Raw genomic sequence first — 24,424 nt, 5'->3', positions numbered from 1 at the left:
CTGACTCCCGTGAGCCCTGTGACCTCCCTCCCTGTCTTCGTGGTGCATAGTCTTGTCCTCGTGTGCGTGCGCCCGAGCCCCCGTTTCTACAGGACCGTTAGCCCTGCGTGTCTGTGAGCTGCCTTTCATCACCATATTTCCTGAGTGAGGCTTAGCTTTGTTTGGGAAAGACGCCTTCCCCACGGCAGACCTCAGGTGGGATTTGCCCATTTGCTACCAGATGGAGGGACACTCCCTGGGCCTGTGTACAAGGCCTGTGTCTTGGGCACTTGGCATTGTGCTGGTGGCCAGTCGTGGGCGAATCAGCCTCGGGGTGGGTGGACACATGGGTCAGTCTGGCTCCCTCCGCCTCTACTGCAAGTCCCGGGCTGATGTTCCATGGCCCACGTCTGTCCCATGTGAAGCCACCACCTTCATCGTGGCATCTCCGGATGGGAAATCAAGAAATAAAGGCGGTGTTCCTCCCTACTGTGGCTCTCTCTTCCCTGGGGGTTTGGGGCTGGTGTCCCAGAACTGCTGGATGGGATAAGGGCTCTGAAATCCAGTCTGCTTCCAGACTCGACAGAGGGTTCTAGAATGGAAAGCAGTCCTGCTCCCTCAGGGATGAGGGAGGAAACTGAGGTCCAAGGTCACCAAGCCGGGTCTTGCCCACCCCCAGCCTTGCTTTATGATCTTGCATAGGACAGAGCGGAAGTCCAGTACTGCCCTTGGACCTGGCCAAGAGTGGCCCAGTCCTGGGTCCCATTCCTTGGAGGGCACTACTCTGGCCTTCCTCTGGCCATGACCCTCCTCACGGGGCCACGGTGACACTTGCACACCCCATGCTGCAGGTCCCAGGAAACCCTAACTCTCCACCCGAGTGGTCCTGAGCCTGCTTCCGGGGCCACACAGCCCTCTCTCCGCGCCTGTCCTCCTGACTGTGGCTTGCATACACCTGTAAGCGTGAGGGGTGGCCAGGGACAAGCTGTTTTGCAGGGGTGGTAGATGGAGCTTGGAGACACAGGCCGCACATCCTGGCGTGAGACGGGCCAGGGGCAGGGAGGCCCGCTCTCCTGGTGCTGCCACAGAAAACTCTGAGGAATCTAAAAATTCCAGTCTTCATGAAAGTGTAAGCAGAACCTATTTAATGTGTAACAGTTTGTCAGTTTGATCCTAATGTGAATACTCAGACATTTCGTGTGGGAGCCACCATCTGTGCTCTTGTCCCTGGACCCTGCAGTATTAGAGGGGGGCCGCCTCCAGCTATTTCTAGGGAGTGTTCTGAAAGGCTCAGGAAATGAAAGGATTCAAGGTCACATGTGTTGAGAATATATATAGTAATAGTCATTCTCCCCCTTCAGCATTCTGAAATGAAAAGATGAAAGATCGGGGAAGGTGGACCCGTGCCTCCCCTGAAACATTAACTCCGCGGCGTAGGGAGCAGCTTTGCCAGGAGCACGGACACCTGTCAGCAGGCCAGGCAGCCACAGAAACACCTCCTGGGATCATCTGCTGGTGGGAGGCCCCTTACCCGTTCATACTTGGTTCATCACTTCCCACAGCCTCAGTTTCCTCACCTGAGAGACTTGAGACAGAGGTTGAATTTTCCAACTCTAACCGCTGGTGAGTGTGGATTCTGCCCTCCAGCTGTGACGGGGTACGTCCTTGGAGGGGTGATGGATTCCGTTGGCTACTCTCAAGCTGTCACGTGGCATGGCTGAGACTATGACAGGGCCTTCAGATATTGTCACCAAAGGAGGCAGTGGCAGTCCAGATGCTTTTGTTGGCAAGTAGCAGAAAATCCAACTTAAGTATGATATAAACCACAGGGTAGAATTTATTGGCTCATATAAGTTCCAGGAGTGGAGTGGCGATCAGGCAAGGTTCAATCAAGGCTTCCACTCCATTTCTCGGCTTGATCTAGCCTCTCAGCTATTTGCATCTTTCCTGTTAATTCAGTCCTTAGGGTGGTCACAAGCTGACTACTACAGTTTCAGGCTAACAGCTGGACCTTGTAACATCCACAGGAAGAGAGAACATCTATTCCAGTGGCTCTCAAGAAGTTTTTTTCCCCCCAGGAGTCCCCAGCAAATCTTGCCTTGAGCCTTGTTGGCATGTTTTGGGTCACATGCCCATTCGTGAACCGGTTCCTGTTGTCAGAACGCTGCCTGCTGATCAGATCACAGCTGGGTTCCTGAACCCAGGGTGGCAAAGGTTTTAAGATTGCCCTTAGCGCACCCCCTGGGGATTCGCCAGAAGCATACAGGCTGTGCGGGGAAGGGGTGGCTGCTGGACCGGATATACTGGGGAGCAGGAATGGGCAAATGTGACAAACTTGTAAGCTAAGTAAGGTCTCTGAAGGGAACTTGGTAACTGAGATATAGGAACCAGTGCCTGGGAAGATGGTAGGACAAAGTTTCTGAGCGTCTTGGGGCAGACACATGGGTCCATCCATCACCCTAATAGGTAGGGGTGTGGAGGGCACATATGGGTCAAATTGCTTAAGATTCTCCAAACCTCATTATAATCAGTGGGCCAGCTTACACCCCAGTGGCTGCTTTACTTGGGTTGTCTGCCCCAGCCCTCCTCTGTAGTGGAGTGAACCAATTTAAATTTTCAACGAAACGCAGACCTTCCATTTGTGTGGTAGCAATGGGCTCACACACAGCTCGAGGTCCCTGGCGATGCACCAGGGAGATTATTATACTAGAGCAGCCCAGTTACCACCATGGGCACAGAGGGTCCAGGGTGTGGGCTGGTCCCCCACCCGCATATTCATTCTGAACCATCCTGGGAGGGGTGCAAACCACACGAGAGTGATGAGTTAAGAATTCCCCAGCCCACCTCATCCAACCCGCCTGCCCAAGAAATAGAGGAAGAGGACTCACACTGCCCGTATCAGAGGGGCATTCTCTCTTGTGGCTCATTTGAGTTCCTTTCAAACCCAGGCGGCGGACTTTTAGACAAGTCTCCGAGAAACCTCACCAAAGGAAGGAAGCAGCTATTTCCCCTGCCCTCTCTTCCCCCTGCCCCACTCCCTTCACAGGAAGGTACAGGGGCCCACGTCACAGTGAACTTCTGCCCCCAGTAACTTCTTCAAAGGCAACGATGAATTGTCTTTGATGTTCCAACCCATACACAGAACCACACTCCATGGGTGCCCCACCCCAAGTCACCCTCATCCAACACCTACCTAGATGGGAAGTTCAAGGCAGTCATCGTGGTCATGGGTCATCACTTGAGACTCACCAAGGGTGCTGTGTCCTGGAGCAGTGGTTCTCAAGCTTTAGGGTTCATCAGAATGACCCGAAGGGCTTGTCATTCTGACTCAGCAGGTCTAGGGTGGGGCCTGAAAATCTGGGTTTCTAACAAGGTCTCAGGGGATGCTGATGCTGCTAGACCAGGGACCTAAGAGCCTGCCCTGGGGATATGTCTCATCTGAGAACAACTGCAGAAGACTAGGCAAAAAACACAGGGAAGACAGTTGGGGACTTCGGGTGGGTGGCTTTTTTATACTCGTCATTAAAGCCGGGGGGAGGTCCATGTCCCTTCCTCTTGAATCTAGGTGAGCTTTTGACCAATAGAACACTGCAGTGGTGATGCCTGTGCCTTCTGGGCTAGGTCATAAAAGGCCACGCAGCTTTTCAGAACACCTGTCCTAGGGGGAGGCAGCCAGCGCGTAAGATGGCCTCCCTGAGATGGCCTTGCTACAGAGGCCATGTATGGCCCCAAATGAGCCTGCTTCCAGCCACCCACCATGCGCCAGACATGTGAGTGAGGCCAGCTTGGACTCGCCACGCCTGCCCATCTGCTAACTGAGTGACTCAGTTGAAGCACAAGAAGCAGGATTGCCCAGCCAAGCTCTGTCCTAATTCTTAACCAAAAGATTCCATCAGATCAAATGGTGGTTGTTTTAAGCCACTAAGTTTCGGGGCAGTTTGTCGTTTAGCAATAGGTAACTAGAGTGGTGCTTTGGGTTGGAAAGGGTAGGTTAGCAAACTACACGCAGTGTACAGAGTGAAGTGTCCGCCTAGAGGAGCCATTGGCTTGGGCTTGGCGCCCTCTGCAGGAACCACGAACACAAAGCTGTCTTTCTTACCTCTTCCGGACTTTTATCCCTCTGGCCAGGAGAAAAGCCAGAGCCCTGAGGGGCCTTTAGTGATCATGCAGCCCAGGGTTCTCAACCAAGGTGGAGACATGGGGTCCATGGAGGCAGCAGATTGATTGCAGTAACTGCCCCAATTCCCACACCTCCCGGGATCCAAAGAACTTTGCCACTCCTCACATCGACTGCTGGAGTGTATCTGCCCACCAGCCCCTTGATTCTGAACTTGGCCCTGTGACTCGCTTTGGCCAATGAGATGTCAGCAATTGCGACAGGGGCAGTCTCCTCTCATCTAGCTCCTCAGCTTCTGCTGTGACAACATGCCCAGGCCAGGCTGCTGAGGATGAGAGACATGGAGTCCACCTGAGCTGCCCTAGCTGTGAGGGCTGAGGTCATCCTAGACCAGCTAAACCTGTCAAATCCCAGGCACAGGAAGGAGCCCAGTCAAGACCAGAACTGTCCAGCCACGTCCAGCCTAAATTGCAGAATAAACGCTTATTATGTTAAGCTTCAAGCTTTGGGATGGTTTGTTACACACTGTTGTGGTGGCAATAGTTACCTGAGGATCAACAGTCCCTTAGGTGATGGACATGCACCACCGCTTCCCCACTGAGAGTCCTGGCTCAAGTCTCCCATTTCCACCGGAAGACAAGGGAGCCGGGTATAGGATAAGCAGCAGAGGATTCCTGGCCTAGTTCTCTGAACGCGTAATTGTCTTCAATCCAAATCTACTGAGCACCCAATAGGTAAAAGACGCCACAGAGAATTTAAAAGGAACATGGTCACTTCCCACGTAGGGATTTACAGCTATCCGGGCGCCAAGACCACAAGATAGGTGTGGGCGTCGCTGTATCCAAGGTGCGGAGGGCAAGCAGGAGGCAGGACCATTTCCAGACTGTGAGTGTTGACTGGGGGTCAGAGGTGTACACGTGTCCTTCTGTGCAGCGTGGCATTCCAGGTGGAAGGACTCTAGCGAGCTAAAATGACTAGGATACATGTCTAGGGATACCCCTGCATGGTTCCCAGACCCAAAGCTAAAAGCCTGCCTTTCCAGACCCAGTAAAAAGGCCTCAGGTGCCATGTGCCTTGCTAAAGCCACCCTTTAGTTTTGAACTTCACACCTTTTAAAACTGAAGTGTACATCCTAACGATCATAAACACCAAATTAAAAGGGAATCAATTTAGGTAATTAGGCTTAAGCACAAAGGATTCTTAAAAGAACCCTACATTTTTCACTGATTCCTAGATTGATTTCTAGTAAGAAAATAAAACCCACCAAGACATGAAGTGTATTGCTGACCTTCATTTTTTACTTAAATATAGTGATCTTTTAAGAGAATAAACCAAAAACACTTTACAGCAAATACTTTACATAAATATAAACGTGCATGTCTACCTCATAATCAAGCAAAATAAACTTTCAGGCACATGATTTTAATAATCATTAAAGAATGAGACAATGAACCCAAGACAAAGATAACAGGAGCAACAAAAAGACATTTTATAACGCTTCAATTGGTCTTGTCATCCAGCCTACTGGTTAAGGCCTGAGTTTCATGAATCCTACCTTCCTCGCCAAATGGAAATATTCAATTTGGCTGTACCCAATGTATATCCACATAACAGACGGTTACTCTCTCAAAATAATGTAATAAATACATCACACGCACACACACACCGCACCACACCCTACTTAACCAGCCTCTCAAATAGGGAAGTAATAAGGATTTTGGAATTTTCAAGTTTTCCCACCACTGAAGCACATACATATTAATACCACACATAGAAAAATATGACTCTGCTACAGAAATGAGTGGCATCATGAGAAACCTCTAGCTTGTTAAGTTTCCCCAAATCACATCTTTACTGTGGCTTGCTTGCCATGGCTCCTCAGGTGCTTTGGACTTAAGTCTTCACACCTCGCCGTTCGAACCACAGCGCGGCAGACATTACACAGAACAAAGAAAAGGCAATTTTAACAACTCAGTTAGAGACTTCAAAACCACGAAAATCAGCATGGATAGCTTCCAGCTGTCTCCAAACACCTGGAATGTTTCCTCTACGTCTGCCCTCTGTGCTCCACTGGCTGGTTCTCTGCTCCCTTCCCACCAGGCTGTGAGCATCTACAGGTCTGTTCCTGGGCATCCTCCAGGGAACAGAGATGACCACGACGGTGCCTGCTTTGAAGGAGTTCACACCAACCAGAGCTCGAGCAAGAGGAAGGTCCGTGTGTGCACACAGTACTCCAGCTGGTGAAACCAACAGAGGAGGAGTCCATGAAGGGGGCACCCACAGAGACCCCTGAGTGGGGCTGGGGGAGGGGAGAGTGACAAGGCACGGAGGCAGGAAGAACAAGTCCAGTTTGGCTGGCAGGAGGGCACTCGTGAGAAGTAGTTTACGAGGCCAGATTCTTCATTTCCAAAAAGAAAAGATTCCTTACTCTGCTGGGTAAAGCTGGAGGGCTTGGGGAGGGAACCTCCAAAAGCTTTTGTGCAGAGAACAAAACGGGAGCTGTGCTAGCAGATGTTACCCCTGTGCAGGGCCGGGCAGGATGGATGACGGGGAGAGGGTCTGAGCTCAGCGAGCCTAACTCACCAAGCCCACTGCCACCTGCAAGCACTTCCTATAGAAACAAACATCTTGACCCGACAGGCCCCAAACCGCAGTTTTGTCTACATATATCAAGACTCTGGGAGGGAAAAAAAAAGAAAGAGAGAGGCTTAAAAAGATATTTATAGTTCAAGTTCCTGGAACCTGCCCCAGCGAGCAAGTTAAGAGCAGTGAAACAATTCTCACATCCAGTAGCAATTCAAGTCCCCCAACCATGACCTTTTGGCTTCCCTGAGCTTTCATTACCAAGGAATTAAAATGTAATGATCAATTCAATATAAGTAAGTTCCTACATGCCATGAAATCCACTGAAGTCTCCTAACAGGCTGAGAACCCAGCACAGGGCACTGGCGTGGACCCCTGAGTGGCACCTGGCAGAGTGGCGTGAGCGTGCTGCCAGGCCCCCTTCTCCAGCTCACTGGAGTCACTGTGTGGGTCTAAAAGGTGACACTGCAAGGCTCAACTCTAAGCCCCCACCATGGATCATCTAATTTCTTTCTAGGTCCAGACTGCTTCCCTCCACTAGCTGGGGAGGGAGAGGCCACCTGGAGGAAGAAAAATCACTCTTAATGTTCTTTATACCACTGAACCAAAGGAGACAGAAATTTCTCAGGACACAGTCATTCAAATTACAGAAATGGGCTACTCCATACTAATTATGGGCCGACTTATCACACATTTGCTGCATACAGAACATTTACTAGTCACCAGTTTCCTGCAACAACAGATTCATCTGGAAACTGCACAGTGCAGACGGCAACCTGTGACTTTCTTCTAGCTGCATATAATAAATACAAATCAGTCTGGGAGTCAGGCACAAACAGTGGTACAAAAGCATGAACAGAAAAACCTTATCAAAACATGTGCTCGTTTCACACTGCACGACTCCTATCCAGATTCTGGTCTGGAAACCGGCTGCCAGCTCATTTGCTCAAAGAGGCTTCTTCACCTCACCTCTCTACCATTCCTAGTGCCCCACTGAAACCTACTGAAAGAAACACACTCATTATGGATCCACATGGAACTAAAAGCCTCAATTTAATCGAGTCACATGCATCAGCACAGTGGCTGCTGGTTTAATCTGCTCCCCTAGCCTCATGTACTTAGGGACTGTTTGGATCTAAACTGGAGCTAGAAGTAGCCAACACTTCTTCCTTTTGGAATCCAATAAAAGCTCCAATGCACAACTGTTAAGTCCCATGTGTACTTAACTAGAATCTCTGGTTCTAGTAAGTGAGATTCAGGGGTGGGAGCAGTGGGAAAAGCCCGGACTGGGGGCAACACACTAGCCCTAAACCAGCACTGTGCAGAGGAGGGGCTGAGCCAGCAGAGCTCTGAGGTCCCCCCAGCTGACCCTCTCGGACTCCATCCTGAAGTCCGTTTCTACACAGGCTTCTCAGGCTGGGTCAGACAGAACTTCCTCACCACTTTGTGTCAATAATTGAAAGTGGTTTAAACATGCATCTATGCTGCAGTTTGAGGTTTCCCTCCCTGCCCACCCCTCAAAGACTGTGTTTCATTTCACTGGTGCAGACCATTTGGCCAAGCTGGTGGCTGCTGAGGTTTACAACTGCATCACTGGCTAGGTGAAGAAATGGCCTTTGAGTAACCTAAACCAGGGCACATTTGTCTGTTTTTCGTTAACAGTGTTAACCAAATAAGAGATATAATTCTGTTAGTTCTGCTATAGATCTACTTAAAACTTTGAAACGTGACATTGTTCAAAAATTACACAAGAAAATCACCCATCACCGCTATGTTAAAGACATGCACATCTGAGCGCTCCAGAGCCTCCAACTCCTCCTACAGTCACTGATCCCCACGTTTTCCTCTCGGTGTGGACTCCACGCTAAAGCAGCCCAGTCTCGCAGCAGATCTGTGCACAAAAAGTTGATTTCAAAAGATCCGGCTCTAGTCATCACTGTCACTGCCAGACTCACTCAACTGCAAGTCATTTCCTATAAAGAGAAAACAAAATCAAACCCAAAGTACCCAATTTAAAAATGACTTCCCCACGGTTCTTTGGTTGACTGCCTGGGCTCTCACACTACAGTAAAACCAGGCCAGTTCCATTTAATTAGGGAGGAAAACCGATTTGGCTCAGTGACAGAACTGGTGCAGTCAACGTTTTAAAGGAATTGCTATTTTTGGTATCTGCAAAGCACAGCAATACTGCTCTCTGGGATAAAACAGGGGAGGGATAGGCTAGACATACGTGTATCAATAAATGACAAAAAATATTTCTAAATGACTCACTGTCTAGTAGAATTGTTCATATTAAGTTGCTTTATAAAAGTGAAAATAATACCAAGTTGGGCTTCCTGTTAAGGAAGCTGAATACTATTTATACTGTGCATACCACTCATATACTAATCCAGTACCCCCCGACCCCTCTGGCCAGAATCTTCACATTACCTTATACCACAAATCTCAACTAATGAGCTCTATAAAGCCTCAAAGTTTTGTCTAGTGTGTGACATTTAGGTTTTAGGAGTGAAGAATGTAAGTTTTCCCATCTAATATGATAAGAATAACAGGACCCCAGTTGATACCACTTGGAAAAGAAGAAAAGTGAACTCCTGTATTTCTGGATTACTAATCTCTAGGCCACCTCTCCTCAAAGTTTGTTCTGAGAACCCTGGGGTCCCTGAGACCCTTTCAGAAGGATTCGACCTGAAGGCCTCTCTTTTCTAACTACATATCTATGTGATGCCACATTTTCTTCATATACTTCAACCTAAACAACTTACGGCAACAGATTGAATGCAGAAGCAGATGTAAGAATCCAGCTTTGTACTAAGCCAGATGTTAAAGAGATTGGCAAACTTTTAAAGCAATGTTACTCTTCATATTAAATGTTTTTTTTATTTCGAAAATTTATTTTTCATAAAAATGTTATTTTTCTTAACAGGTAATGGTTTACTGTTGTTCTTTTAGACGAATTACTATTTTAAGTATTTCTCAGTTTTAATTTCTAATATGGTAAATATTGATAGATATAAGCTACACACACAAAAGCTCTCCGGGGTCCTCAAAAGTTTTACGACACAAAGAAGTCTGAGACCAAAAAAGGTGACATCTGCTGCTCTAGACGTGGGGAAGGCGATGCGATCAACACCAGGTGACAACCTCCAATCAGCAGAGCTAAGCGCCATCACTTACAAAGGTGACATGCACATAAACAGGTCAGTGTAATGGAGCTGAAATCTCAGTTCTGAAATTTCTTATGCAATCAATTTGACCCAGGTTCAAACTGATCCATTTGTTTTTTTGTGGGGGGAGAAGATATAATACACATTACCATTCAGAAAAACAATATTATCATTACTCTGTATGTTTTCACATTTGGGTTTACCAAATTTGCGCTATTTACTGTGATTTTAGGGCTTATAAATTGGTTCCAGTTGACAATCCTGGTTTAAATAACTCCAGTACTTTACTGTATATGAGGTATGCAAAGATTAAGGTCTTGCCATGGAAGAGCTGCGGGCCAGGAGGACTTGGAGCTATGAAGAGCTAACAGAAGTTTAAGGCGCTGGTAGGTAGGTAAGAAGCACTGAGCCATTTTTGGCTCTTTTATTCTAAGGAATAGTTTAGCACTGACTGGGCAAAATGAAGATGCTGAGTTACAGCCACAGTAGCTGTCTGGTCGTTCTCCACTGTGAATTCCAAACTCACAGTGTGAAACTTACTCTCCCAAGCCAACTGAGCAGAGCATCAAGTATACCCTGCTATCCAGAAGCTGGGCCTGTGTTAACAGGATAGCAGGTAACAGCCTTAACTGACGTCACAAAAGTGTTGAACTCATTCAGATAGTAGAGCAAGGCCCAGCACAGTGGTTCTCCACTGGCACTGATTCCAACGCCACAGGGGCACTTGGCAATGCCGGGAGACATTCTGGGTTGACACACTGGAGGAAAGCAGGAGGTGCTCCGGCACCTAAGTGGGTAGAGGCCAGGGATGCTCTTTACCGCCCTACAAGGCTGGGGCCGGGCCTCACCTCAGGGGTTTACATGACATCTACAGTGTGGGACTGAGAGTGACCTCTGCCCGGCCCACAGGAGCAGGGTTACCTAGGCTAGCTTCCCCGCCACTGCCTCCTGACCTTCCAGCCTCCTCACAGAAGTCAGACCGGAAGAGAACATCCAACTCCAGGAGTCGGGAGAGAGGAGGGCGCAGAGAACCTGCACTCTCCCCACCTCCAAGACAAAGACATTTGTTTTTGTTCTCCCCTGCTTTGCTTTACCACCAACTGCACTCAAAGCCACCAGACGCTATAATGTCCCTTCCTTCCCTCCTGCGAAGGCTAGCTGGTCGCCAAACACCTTCTAAGGGCACAGGTTCCCAACTCTGTGGGCTGTGGCATACCGCACTCTGATGGCACTGGGCTCTCAGGACTCTATAAAACCTGGAGGTGGGGGACTGGGTGGGGGCAGGCGGCACCCCTAAAGCCTGGTATATGCAAAAGTACAGAGCTCTGCGGCTCACGTTTCAACACTTTCCAGAATTCACAAAACCTAATTTGTGCCAATAAGGAAAAGAAAAGAGATGGAACAGTTTTGTGCTTTTTCTTTTTTTACTGTTTGGTAACTTACTCTTTTCTGCTTCAAATTGCCTTTGTCAGGACCCTTTCTTATGCCTTAAGTACCGTCAGGTTTATAGACTCTGGTGTAAGATGAACAGAAGTTCCAGCTCTGGCCTGACATTCCCTCTCCCCACCCCAAGCCCCCGCCTCGGCCCAGAAGCGGGAGTGTGCACTTACTGAGGGTGCACATGAGCTGGTTGCTTCCTTGCGGCCGGCCGGTTCCGTTGGCGACGGCCGGCCTGCTGTTGTAGGGCTGCTGGTGTGACGGCTGCGGAGGGGACACGGGGCCGCTGTCCTCGCCTCCACTGCTGGAGCTGTCGTCATCGCTTCCTGACGAGCTCTCGGAGTCTGAGGAGCTGCTTGCACTGCTGCTGCTCATCTGTTCGATGATGTCCACCTCGGCCCTCAGCTCTGGAATAAATGACGGGACGGGGGTCAGCGCCTCTGTAAACAGTAAGCCTCTGTAAACAGTAAGCTGGCAAAACCAAGAGCAACGAGGAATAACTGAAAATGAACTTCTGCTTCTTGAGTCCTTAAAAACAAACAAAATGACTCAAAGCAAAACCAACAAACAAAAACATCTAACACACCTCCAGAGAGACAATGGAAACATTTAATTCACCCAAAATAACCAAAAAGCAGACTGCTCCAGGATAATGATTCTTCTGAGAAATGAATTAAGTCTATTTTGCCTTTATCTACTTTTAAAAAAAAGAATTATGAATTATGGGATTAAACACCAAATAAGAGAAGAGCAACATTCTGCTCATGGGCTCAAAAATACCTGACCAGGAACTGGAAGGTCTGAGCTCTTGCTCTGGATCCACCTCTGACCAGCAGGGAGACCCAGGTGGAAGGCAATGAATTTTCCAAGATGCTCCGGAAAAAGGAAGGGCCACAGCAGACAGCCTCTGGGGGCCTTTCCAGCGTTCACGTTCCACAGGTAAACAAGGCTCGCAGGAGGAGCCGTGGTGGCTGAAGAAAGATGGCGGGACGACGCCCCTCCTCTGTGCTATACACATTTGACTTACAGCATGCCTTCAGGTACCGCAATGTTAATAAATGTAAAGCAGAGAAGGAAACACATGTTCTACCTGACCATTTTAATGTGAGTGAGTACATTAACGATTCACCATAGGCTACAGCAAGGAAGATGCCAGATTTTCCTGTCCAAACCTACCATGAGGCCTTAAATGACTATGGTTCCTTTAAGCATAACTGGCAACAACAACCTGTCATGGTCCAATTCCTATTCGACTAAAGTGAAAACTTCCATAGACAGCATTCCAATATCCATGAGGAAAAAAAAAAAAAAATCCAGAGGCTTAAGAACTGTGTACCACGCAGAGAGTGATCTCGTTTGTGAAAAGACAGTATTTCCACAGGGTGGAAAAGGCAAACTTCCCAAGGGCAACTTTTTATCTTTTCCTGTTTACTACTGTTATGGGTTTAACTTTGTTTCACAGAACTTCACAAATATGAAATATAACACTTACTTTCATAACTTTCTAAGTGTCTGGACAACTAAAACCATCCACTGTGTGGGGGAGAGAGCCAAGGTGAGTGCCTCTGTCTTGGTTTTACCTTGGAGAGCCCAACCAGACCTCTAAGTCCTTCTAGGCCAGCGTCCCCAGTGTCCCAGGCGCTATCATATTTACGCACTTTTGTTAATACAAAGCAGTGGTCATGGAACTTAACCTAGACACTATACTAACATTGGCACACTTGGTTTTTACCCCCAGTACCTTGTAATTCTCTTCTTTCAAAGCCTTAAAAGGTGTGCCGTATGGACCTTTAGATGGCAGGCAGGCTTGTTTAAGCCTCAGGCCTCTAAGCAGAAAGCTGCAAAGACAGCCACAGCTCAGGTCACTGTCCCGGACTCTCCCTTGTCAAACGAGCCAAGTGGTAAACCTCGCCTCCACGGCCCGCCCCACCCCGCCCGCCATCACCTGTGGAACGGCGGGCCCTGCGGAAACTGTTACGATGGCGGAGAATGCCCACGCCGCCGTGTACGTGGTCTCGTGATCTCCACAAAAACATCAATACCCTCCTCCAAGTTGCTACCATGGCTCCAGAAAATGCTCTCTACCTCTTTTGATATCATCCAGCTGAGGTTCAGGTGAGGGGTTATCCTTCAAGGGAGAGGTTTTGGGTCCAACCGGAGGCTTTGTTGGAGCTCTGAATGGCACAGGTGGCGGAGGCGGTGGTGGCTGTGATGGCTGTGGGGGACGTGCAGGCTGCTGTTCCATTCGGGCTTGGATTCTACTGCTCCCCTCAGCTCTGAAATGAGATACGGACTTTAAACTGGAGGGGCAAGAACAGTGGTTCTCAGGTTTGCCTCGTTTACCAAGCACCTGGAAGTCTCTGCAGAAGCCCAGGCTCTTTACAGACAGCTTCAAAATACTGATATTTGTTAATTTTATCACACAAACTACTCATTCTACTGCATTCCAGCTCTGCATCGTGCACCAGAGACACAGAGATGAATAAAACAGACTCGCTGCCCTCACGGAGCTCACATTTTATATCAAGCAGCAGGTAAGACACAGAGGTGGGATATAGTGCAATTACGAGAACCCATTTTAATAACGGAAAATGTAACTATTCACCTTGTGTGCAGTATAAAATTACAATTACACGTGAGTTATTAAACTAGCTCTTGAAATACTGGCCTGTTAGCAATTTTTTCCATTACCTATTTACTGCTTGCTCATTTTGTCACAGGCCAGCTCTTGCTGGCAGGTAGGCAGAGCACTCCACCCCAGACCAAGGAAATGCTACCTATTAACAATTTCTTTTGCATTTTTCAAACTTTGGTGTCCACACAGATCACCTGGGGATCTTGCTAAAGTGCAGATTCTGACTTAGTATGTCCTGAAATCCTGCACTTCTAACAAACACCTAAGTGATAAAATACTGCTAGTCCCAGATGACACTGAGTAGTAAGTCAAACTCCCACAATCATCAGCTCTCACAGGCCTAAGAGCAGCACCTGGCTGGTGGAGGTAATCAACACAAACACACTGTGAGTCACAATCTCACTGATCCTCAGTCTCGTCTCGCGCGCGCGTGTGTGTGTTTGAGAGAGAGTGAGTGAGTGAAAGGGTAACAACACTACCTTTTCAAAAGTTATTTGTAAAGATTAGATAATGCACGTAAAACATCTAGCACAGTGCCTGGCACGTGGTAATAAATAAATAAAGTACCCTCAATAAATGGTAGGTACTTTTACTTTTTGTGGAATGAGTAAAGAAAAATGGCTTGAGGAAGCATAAGCAAAAAAACATTAAATACTCTCTTTAAAATAATTGACAATAATTATTGTATCACGATATAAATAGAACCACTGGGTTACTTCTATTTACAGAATGAAACTTGACTTTAAAATAAAATCTAATTGGCTTCACATGACACGTGTAATGTCTGTTGAATTAAAAATTAGAGAGCTCATTGTTCAAAAAAAATAGACAAAGCTTTACTTTGGTGTAATAATGACCTCAAATGTACCTTGTAAAAATTTAATGTTTTCACTCTAATAAAGTATATTATTATTATTATTTCTTTAATTTTTATTTATTTATTTTTTTGCTGTACGCGGGCCTCTCACTGTTGTGGCCTCTCCCATTGCAGAGCACAGGCTCCGGACGCGCAGGCTCAGCGGCCATGGCTCATGAGCCCAGCCGCTCCGCGGCACGTGGGATCTTCCCGGACCGGGGCACAAACCCGTGTCCCCTGTATCGGCAGGCGGACTCTCAACCACTGCGCCACCAGGGAAGCCCAAGAATATATATTATTAAATTATTCTTTCATAACTTTAAGTCTGTAAATTTAAACCTTATCCCTTTGGTGGTACTATATCAACCATCATGAAATTAATAAAACTGATTTAATCATACAGTACACTCCTTTCCGCAATGTTTTCTATGTTTCAGGTCTTAAAAGCATTATCTCTCTTTATTGCCTTTGAGGAAAAAATATTTTATTGACTTATCTGAGAAGAGAGAGGTGAAGCTGCTGAGACTGCCAACAACACGAAGCACCCTTGTTCTCACATCCTTATAAAATAACTGAATAGATAATGTAAATCTACAGAAACGGCACATTGATCTGTATCTGCTTCTTAACATACCTTGTTTTCTTGACCTGGATGCTGCTGCTGAGCTTTTCCAGCACATATTCTCCAGTGTCGTGATTGATAATAAGCACACAGTCCTTCTGGTAAGGCCGTTTGTTCCCCTTGAACACAGTCATCGGTGGTGTGGATCCCTACACGCCACAAAAGTACAATTCAGACAATCAAACCAAACACACCAGTTATGCATATCAAAACTGAATTTACAGGTGGCTTTACCTCATCACATCTTTTATCAGAGCTACTCAAAAAGGAACAGAATGAACCGATTTGTATTTTAACTCCTGCTGGCTTCCCAAGCAAAAATAAAGAGGAAATAACAATACAGCAAGAATCTGTGACTGTGCAACTGGCTCTAAGTAATCAAGAAATAAATATAAAATTTTTAAATTACTGTACATATTTCCAGGGATTTGGGAAATGTTACAAATAATGGTAAAATGTGAACTGAGAAACATAAATTACGCATTACGTGTCTGACACTGAGAAGAGCTCTCACTATAAGTAGTAAAGCTAGGGAGTGACCTCCGTACTTCCTTGTAATAGGAGAGTCCAGGCTTCCCCCCATGCCAAGTAACCACAGAGCATTCTCCAACGGCAGCTCGTTATTCTGGCTGGTTCACAGTAAGTACATCATTCCATTCACCCGCTTAAGCCCTTGAATCACTACCCATCACTCTAAGGCCAAAGAAGAAAATCTTTAAACGAGCCACCTGGCCCTTCCACCTTGCCCGGCTCCACTCGCCGCAGGCTCTACAGGCTCCAGAGCAGAAGGAGCTGGCCTTCTCTCAGACCCAAGCTCTTTCTTGCAGGGATTTAACAGGGCTTCTGCCTGCAACATCCCACCCTCTCCTTCCCTTTTAATTATTCAACATTCAAATCTGCTCAAAGGTCACTTCCTCAGGGAAGCCTTCCCAGATTTTCCAAAATAAGTGCTACACTTTCTTATATTTATTTAAACTCGCTAAGGGCAAGAAACGTGCTTGTTTTGTTCAAGACTGTATTCTCAGTACCTAGTAGTAAGCCAGCATCCAGTAGGTGGTCATTAATATTTGCCAAATATAGCGTTTAATCCTCTGTATGGAATCAGAAAACTGCTTGGCTGCTTGACTCCTTATTCATACAGTAAAAATTAAGAGTTGGAAGAGACCTTAGGGACCATTGATGTAACCTCTTCATTTTACATTTGGGAAACTAAGGTCCACAGGGAGATGATGTAACTTGCCAAAGGCAACAAGTAATGAGATAGCAGTTTGAACTAGCAGACAATAAGTTTTCCCCAGCACAAAGCTTCCCAGGTCTCCCTGTCCAGAGCCTTTTCATTCTATCACTGGTTACCGAGAACTGATGTTCCAGGACAGGGCTGGGACATGCACTGACCCATGGTCATTAAGAGTATTCTGTCTGATCCTTTGGGCTTTGTGATCAGAGCGCCGCCTCGGGCAAGGCTTCTCCATTCAGCTTTTAACCGGGTTCCTCAGCCCTAAATGGGCTGAAGGCTCTACACCTCTGGTTTCTGGCTGAAACCACCAGCCTGCACATCACCCCTTGCCAGACTCACGACCCGTGTCGACCCTGCTCCTGCCCTCTGCACTCCTAAGCTGCTGCTTTACATCCGTAGGGCACCTGGGCCTTTCTCTCTGTAGCTGCTGGGGGGAAGCTACGTGTGTCTAAGGGAGGGGCCAGGTGTCCACACAGGAACCTTGTCTACTTTGGGACAAATGGGGGAAAAGGGAGCTTGGGGAAAATGACAAAGAATTATTTTTACTCAAGTACCTGGGAAGCATGAATTCTACCCTGCCCTACCCCCAAAATTCCTTTTTCCCTTATACTGGCACTTCAGAAATCTAGATATATTTAAATAGGAGGAAAATCAAATTGCAATAACATAGAATATGAGGATTCACTGTGATTCCACATTAAAAAAAACAACAGTGGGATAAAACCTACAGGGATATGCGGCAGCGTAATTGTGACTTCATCTCCTTTGCCGACCTGAAGCTCTCCTTCACAGGAAGTGTCTATAGATGCCGGCTTAAAGTCATCTAAAGTGAAAGGAGAAAAGCATTTATCCACCAGGTTACTTTTGCTAAGGGTTTGCAGGGCATTCCCATGTAAGAACTGAAATTTTTTATAACTCAAATAAATGGAAAATACACAGCATTTAGAATTTTTCAGAAAGCTATTTCATTGTGGACAGCTTCTCATATACAACAGCAGACAGAATAATACCATGAGCTGTGTGTACCATCGCTCAGCTTCAATAATTACCAGCTCTGGGACAATCTTGTCTCATCTATACCTCCACATACTTTTCTTCTCATTCCCAGTGGATTATTTTGAAGAAAAAAGGCTAGAATTTACACAACATTTTATTAAGCAAAGATATCCCCTTCTGCCAAGTGACAGATGAAAAATTAATGTTTTATTATCCACAATGAGGTGTTTTACTAGGGTTATTATAAGGATCAAAAGGAACAGAGCATATTTTTAAAATCCTGTGACTGTAAAACCCAATATGAAAGGCCATAGCTCAATATAAGCTGATTTCATTTTGATAGGAACTGGCAAAGTTAGGATCTGCCACACTCCAGTTCCATAGCTTTAACAAGGATTACTCCTGTAGATGTTTGGAGCAGAAGGCTGAACTGTATTTCCAAAGGTTAATCCTGCCCATGTTTCTGAATTGCAGTTAGAGCACAGCATGAACAGCCACCTTACTCCCTTATAACACAAACCTGCCTCAAACGGCAGGCCAGGTGCTTCTGTGAAGTGTCTTATTTACATTCCACATTGCCCTTCACTCTGCTAAAACATCAAATCAGTAAACTGCTCAGGAAATGATGCTCTTATCATATTCCCAATACCCTTCCTCTGAAAGGGCTGACCTGTTGTCAGTAGGAAGAAGAGTAATGGCCTGGCAAGTGACCACAGGAAAATAGAACTGCATTATCTAACACACCCTCTTCCAAGGTGTTGAGTCACGTGTAGGAGGAGCTCCTCTGACAAAAACAAGTCTTAACCAGCATTGGGGCTACCAGGAAGGGAAACCAGGAGCCTGTGAATCACAGCGGTATGCTCAGTCAGCCAATTCTTCACCCAGGACACAGAGTGGAAGGGCCCTCTCTCAATAGGGTCTGTAATCATGGAGAAAAAGGAGGTCCAGCATAATGACTATCTCCACATTCCTTAGGCCTGCTCGCTCCTGCTTCCAAACATAGATCAAGCGCTAACTTATTCCTGGCTCTTAAATCCTAATTTTATTCTTCACCCACAAGGGACTTGGTCCCGAGGAAAAGTTGGGGTAGTCCAGGTGACCTCAAAAGACATCAAAATCACACGAAAAGCTAGCATGGAGACATTGAGGAGGGAGACTGATGAGGCACAGAGAGGATGTGGATTCTGGGGCTGCAAAGGGGATGAAGCACTGCGTCAGGGAGGGCAGAACCAAAACGGACGAGGGAAGAAAAGTGAGGAAAACAGGGAAGAAGAGAATGGAATAGGAGGGAGTGGACGCGGATCCCGAGAAAACAACAAGCGTTTCCTTGAAGCGTGGAGACCCCCAGTGGGGTCACGGCGGAAAAGCGGCTACAGAGAAGAGCTGGAGCCTGATGTGGTGTCGCAGCCTTTCAGAAATAAGAGGGGGAGCGTCAGTGCGCGGGAGGGCTGGACGCGGCAGGAAAAGGGGCCAATGGTCTTCGGAATAAGAGTTCGGTACCACGAGGCAGAGGAATAGTGTGGGAACGTAGTAAAGTTCTGGTTTGGGAGTGAGCTGGGAAAACCCCGAGGTTCCGGCGGATCCGGGCTGAGAGGAAGGGAGTTGACGCTGGCAGGGCTCCCTGGACACCGGACGGGCTAAGGGCGGCCGGGAGCGACAGTGGGGGCGCGGACTCACAGCGGATGGTGTGGAAAGAGGTCCGCGGCCGCTTCTCGAAGCTCTCCCCGAGCCGCAGGCAGTGCTCCTCGCGGTCCAGCAGCGGGTTGGCCGTCCCGTTCATGGCCCCCCCGGACCTCGCGCCCGCACCGGTGCCCTCCTGGCGCGCCCGCGGCCCGAGCTGCCGGTACCGGTGTCCGGGGCAGCCGCGCTCCCGGGACAGCGCTCCGGGTCGCGCGGGTAACAGAGCCGGAACCCAACCGTGGCCGGAAGCAAATCCTGGCCTCCGCGTCCGGAAGGTGGGCGACTCTGAGGAAGCGGGGCCCCGGAACTTCCGGCGCCGAGGAGGGACTTCTGGGTCCGGAGCGGAAATGGCTGGGGCAGTGTCAGGGTAGAAGGACTCCGTCTGAGAAGCCCGATTCGAGGTCTTCAGGGGCGGTTTGTCCATTCGAAGGGTCATTCCGCTGTGGCTCCCAAATTTTGCTTCCGAGGCTGGCCTGGCTGAGGGCTCAGCGCGCCCGGCCCCACCCTCCAGGTGAACCTAGGAACTGATGACGGGGCCCCAGCGCGCGAGGGACTAGGTTCACGCCGTCCTCTCAGGCCCTCGCGGCCGGGCGGCCTGGGTGTTCCCGAGTATCCTGGGCACCCCACGCCACGCGTCTCTGAGTCTCTTCCTCCCCTTCGCGTGCCGACGGTGACGCGAGGGCCTTAGTCCCTGGGAAGTGACGCCCCCTCTGGTTCGTAAGACTCAGAGTCTCAGGCCACCCGGGCTTAGCTCTGTTTTCCCCGAAAAACACTGAGTCTCCGGTCCTTGGAAACGGTGACTCTCCTTACAGTTCTGTGCGTGAGAGCCCTGGCCGCTGAATGTCAGCCCTCTGAAGGCAGCGGCAGTGTCTTGGTCTTTGTGACGTATTCAATAGCGGAGCAGGGATTTGTGTAAGGTCAGCACCTAGTAAACGTTTGCTGAGTTGAACTGTTAGGTGAAAGAACTGTTGTAGGACCACTAACTCAGCATCTTTAAAAAACTGTTCTAGAACCCCCCCAACCGGAGCCTCATTCTTTTTCCTGCGAAACACCCGATGCTGCCTGAGGCTTGGACCCAACCTGAGGGACCACATCTGAGAAAACCCTGCCTGTGTCTGCAGTATCCACTTGAATTCCTCAGGTTGTTCAGGAATGGGGAATCTCCAGCAGTGTTAAATATATTACCATCAACTTAGGAGATGGCTGCTTTGCAAAGGAAAGGGCTTCAGGCAAGGATTCTCAGCTCTGAAGAAGAGGAGAAACTGACAAGAGACCAAGCTTTAGTGTCTGATTATAAACAGCAAAAACTGGAAAAAGAGGCTCAGAAGAACTGGGACCTTTTTTACAAAAGAAATAGCACTAATTTCTTCAAAGATAGACACTGGACCACCAGAGAGTTTGAGGAGCTCAGATCATGTAGAGAGGTAAACTAATATTACACCTTATTTGAGCTGTTCTTCATTTAGAATGTGTAGAAGAGGGGGTGCTTTATTGCATTCCCAGGGGGAGTGTGAGATAATTTATGAAACCTCTCAGAGGCTTCATAAATTTTTGTACCTTAGATATACACTGTTTGTCTCGAGTAGTTTTAGCAGTCGCTGAGTTGTATAATACAGAGGAGAAAAGACGCTGTAACTGCAGTCCTGTTGTCTAACAAAGGCCAGTCACAGAATTTTGAAATCAGTGACTGGTGGGGCTTTCAACCACTTCACACCGACATATCAGGCCATCAGCATCATGCTTCTGTATTATGGCAAGAGAAGGAAAAGTAGATAAATGTATGCTTTTTTTGTAAGTTTAAAAAAAAAAGGGGACATTTTCTGTTTTTTAAAGCTAATCTGAAAGTTGTAAATATTAAATTCATGATGAATGATTTCAATGGCAGGTTCTTAATAATAATAATGATGAACACTTTATCATGCCCGTTTTCTAGAACTTTACATGTGTTCTGTAACTTAAGCCTTGAAGTCTAGAACTTTACATGTGTTCTGTAACTTAAGCCTTGAAGTTTGGCGTTAGTATTATCCCCACTTGCTGATGAAATTGAGGCACAAAGCTGTTTAAGTGATTTGTTCAGTGATAGAACCCGGGGCGAGGGGAGGAGTCCAGATTTGAGTGCACGCGGTTTAACCTCAGAGCCTATTCTGTTAACCATTATGCTTTGTTTTCTCCACACCAAACTCCCAATGTTGGACGAGGTATCAGTGGCTTTGGGTTATCAGTTCACTTAATTGTCTACTCCATGGGGGCAGAGACCTTGTCTCGTGTTCTGGACCTTTTAGTTTTTTCTTCATTGTGTAGATGTAGTGTACTGTAACTTTGGGTTCTCTTTCCTCAGTTTGAAGATCAAAAATTGACTATGCTTGAAGCTGGTTGTGGGGTTGGGAACTGTTTATTCCCGCTTTTAGAAGATCCGAATATCTTTGCCTATGCCTGTGATTTTTCTCCAAGAGCAGTTGAATATGTCAAGGTTGGTGCACCAGCTGTGTGTTTTGTTATATTTTCCTAGACTTGTTGGACCTGCCTTCTACACCCATTTGCCCAATTTCAGTCCTCTCCCTGAAGCTAACCAGCTATGATCCCTGTGAACCTAGTTTTCCTGTTTACATGCATGTATAATACATACAGAAACATAGCAGTATTCAGAAAAGTAGAAAGAAATACCAAACAACATCCTTATCCTTGTATCCAGATTTAATGATTGCCAGCATTTTGCTATTTTTGCTTTATAGACTTGCTGAACTGTTTTAAAGTAAGTTACAGATGTTGACACGCTTCACTCCTATATATGTATGCCTACATCTTAAAAAAAAATGAGGACTTTTTCTACATGACTACAATATACTTATCATGTCTGACAAAAATAACTGTAATTCCCTAATGTCATTAATACCCAGTCTGGATTCAGATTTCCCCCAATAGTCCCAGGTGTCTTTAATAGCTATATTTAATTAAGGACTACATCTTACACTTTATTATGTACCTTAGATCTCCTTAGCCTAAAACATTCCTGCCCTTCCTCTTGACCTTTTCCCCACTGACATTGAATTTTCGGAGAGCAAGCCATTTTCTATAATGAGGTCCCACATGCCAAATTGGGTCTGATTGTTTCTTTTAATCATTGTTTAACTTGTTTCTGTATTTCCTGTAAACTAGAAGTTAGATTTAAATCAGGTAAAATACTTTGGGCAAAAATACTTTAATAGCTGATGTTGTTTCTTTCATACTGCATCCTATCAGGAGGCAGTAGTGTAATCTCGCTGTAAGTGATGCTAGTTTTGATCGCTGGGTTAAGGTAGTAACTACCTAATTCCTTTGTTGCACAGGTATTTTCTTTTTGTCACTAACAGATATGTGGGGGATACTTTGGCAACATGTAGATATGTAGTTTTCCACCAACCTTTCACAGTTTTAGCATCTATTAGACTTTTTAAATAGTGTCATCACATTGTACTATAACCTGCTTTCTTCGCTCGATGTTATATCTTGCCGAGTTTTTCATCCTAGTACATGTAGGTCCACTGCATTTCATTTACCTGTTGTAGTATTCCATAGAACGGATATGCCATACTGTAACAATTGCCTTGTTGGTAATTGTTCGAATTGTTTCTAATTTTTTGCTCTTACAAGTAGGGTTAATGTGATCAAAATTGTACACATGCCCCAAAACACATGTGTACACTTATTTCTGTGGTGAATAATAGAATAGAATTCCTTGGAGAAAGGATACATATTGAAATTTAAGTAGATAATGCCAGGCTTCCATCCAGAAAATTATACCAATTTATAATTTCACCAATAGTATAAAGATATTTTTTCCTCTATGCCCTTAACATTTGACATCAGTCTTCTTTATATCTTCCAATCTTATGGGCAAAAAGTACTGTCTCCAATTATTTATTTATTTATGTTTGGCTGTGTCACGTCTTAGTTGTGGCATGCGGGCTCTTCGTTGCAGTGAACAGGCTTCTCTGTAGTTGTGGTGCGCAGGCTCCAGAGCACGCAGGCTCAGTAGTTGCGGTGTGCGGGCTCTCTAGTTGTGGTGCTCGGGCGCGGTAGTTGTGGTGTGTGGGCTTAGTTGCCCCACGGCGTGTGGGATCCTAGTTCCCTGACCAGGGATCAAACCCACATCCCCTGCTTGATCTGTGACCCAGGATGTGATCTATCCTGGAGAATGTTCCATGTGCACTTGAGAAGAAAGTGTAATCTGCTGTTTTTGGATGGAATGTCCTATAAATATCAATTAAATCTATCTGGTCTGTTATGTCATTTAAAGCCCGTGTTTCCTTATTAGTTTTCTGTTTGGATGATCTGTCCATTGGTGTAAGTGAGGTGTTGAAGTCCCCCACTATTATTGTGTTACTGTCAATTTCCTCTTTTATAGCTGTTAGCAGTTGCCTTATGTATTGAGGTGCTCCTATGTTGGGTGCATATATATTTATAATTGTTATATCTTCTTCTTGGATTGATCCCTTCATCATTATGTAGTGTCCTTCCTTGTCTCTTGTAACATTCTTTATTTTAAAGTCTATTTTATCTGATATGAGTATTGCTACTCCAGCTTTCTTTTGATTTCCATTTGCATGGCATATCTTTTTCCATCCCCTCACTTTCAGTCTGTATGTGTCCCTAGGTCTCAAGTGGGTCTCTTGTAGACAGCGTATATATAGGTCTTGTTTTTGTATCCATTCAGCGAGCCTGTGTCTTTTGGTTGGAGCATTTAATCCATTCACGTTTAAGGTAATTATCGGTATATATGTTCCTATTACCATTTTCTTAATTGTTATTGGTTTGTTTTTGTAGGTCTTTTTCTTCTCTTGTGTTTCCCACTTAGAGAAGTTCCTTTAGCATTTGTTGTAGAGCTGGTTTGGTGGTGCTGAATTCTCTTAGCTTTTGCTTGTTTGTAAAGCTTTTGATTTCTCCGTCAAATCTGAATGAGATCCTTGCTGGGTAGAGTAATCTTGGTTGTAGGTTCTTCTCTTTGATCACTTTAAATATATCATGCTACTCCCTTCTGGCTTGTAGAGTTACTGAGAAATCAGTTGTTAACCTTGTGGGAGTTCCCTTGTATGTTATTTGTCTTTTTTCCCTTGTTGCTTTCAATAATTTTTCTTT

At 46.4% G+C, this 24,424-nt stretch overlaps 2 protein-coding genes across 2 annotated transcripts; one reads left to right on the top strand and one right to left on the bottom strand.

The window, feature by feature from the left end:
- Positions 1-8,199: 8,199 nt before the first annotated feature.
- On the bottom strand, positions 8,200-19,568 carry LOC309979022 (ELL-associated factor 1). The gene is made up of 6 exons (XM_082865839.1): positions 19,307-19,568; positions 17,362-17,456; positions 15,409-15,545; positions 13,369-13,559; positions 11,457-11,690; positions 8,200-8,652 (listed from the first exon to the last, which is right to left on the bottom strand). The coding sequence occupies exons 1-6, from the start codon at positions 19,407-19,409 to the stop codon at positions 8,606-8,608; spliced, it is 807 nt and encodes a 268-aa protein (XP_082721965.1). The 5' UTR covers positions 19,410-19,568; the 3' UTR covers positions 8,200-8,605.
- A 652-nt stretch (positions 19,569-20,220) lies between these two features.
- Positions 20,221-21,779, top strand: LOC309979025 (tRNA N(3)-cytidine methyltransferase METTL6-like; the record flags this gene model as incomplete). Its single annotated transcript, XM_082865841.1, has 2 exons — positions 20,221-20,733; positions 21,648-21,779. Coding segments are annotated over exons 1-2 (357 nt in total), but the record flags the coding sequence as incomplete, so codon positions are not given.
- Between the last annotated feature and the right edge of the window lie 2,645 nt (positions 21,780-24,424).

This window comes from Leucopleurus acutus (genome assembly GCF_964270905.1).
Source record: "Leucopleurus acutus genome assembly, contig: HAP1_SCAFFOLD_934, whole genome shotgun sequence".
Lineage (NCBI taxonomy): Eukaryota > Metazoa > Chordata > Mammalia > Artiodactyla > Delphinidae > Leucopleurus > Leucopleurus acutus.
Note: the sequence above shows the minus strand (reverse complement) of the source record. Positions and strands in the feature narration are given on the sequence as shown.

What these genes read in the sequence shown, in the direction of transcription:
- LOC309979022 (XM_082865839.1), bottom strand. Translation starts at nt 19,409, where the DNA reads ATGAACGGGACGGCCAACCCGCTGCTGGACCGCGAGGAGCACTGCCTG. An exon ending in CTCTTTCCACACCATCCGCT is followed by an intron (nt 17,457 to 19,306) that starts GTGAGTCCGCGC and finishes CTTTCACTTTAG; the next exon opens with ATGACTTTAAGCCGGCATCT. An exon ending in ATCCAGGTCAAGAAAACAAG is followed by an intron (nt 13,560 to 15,408) that starts GTATGTTAAGAA and finishes ATCTCATTTCAG; the next exon opens with AGCTGAGGGGAGCAGTAGAA.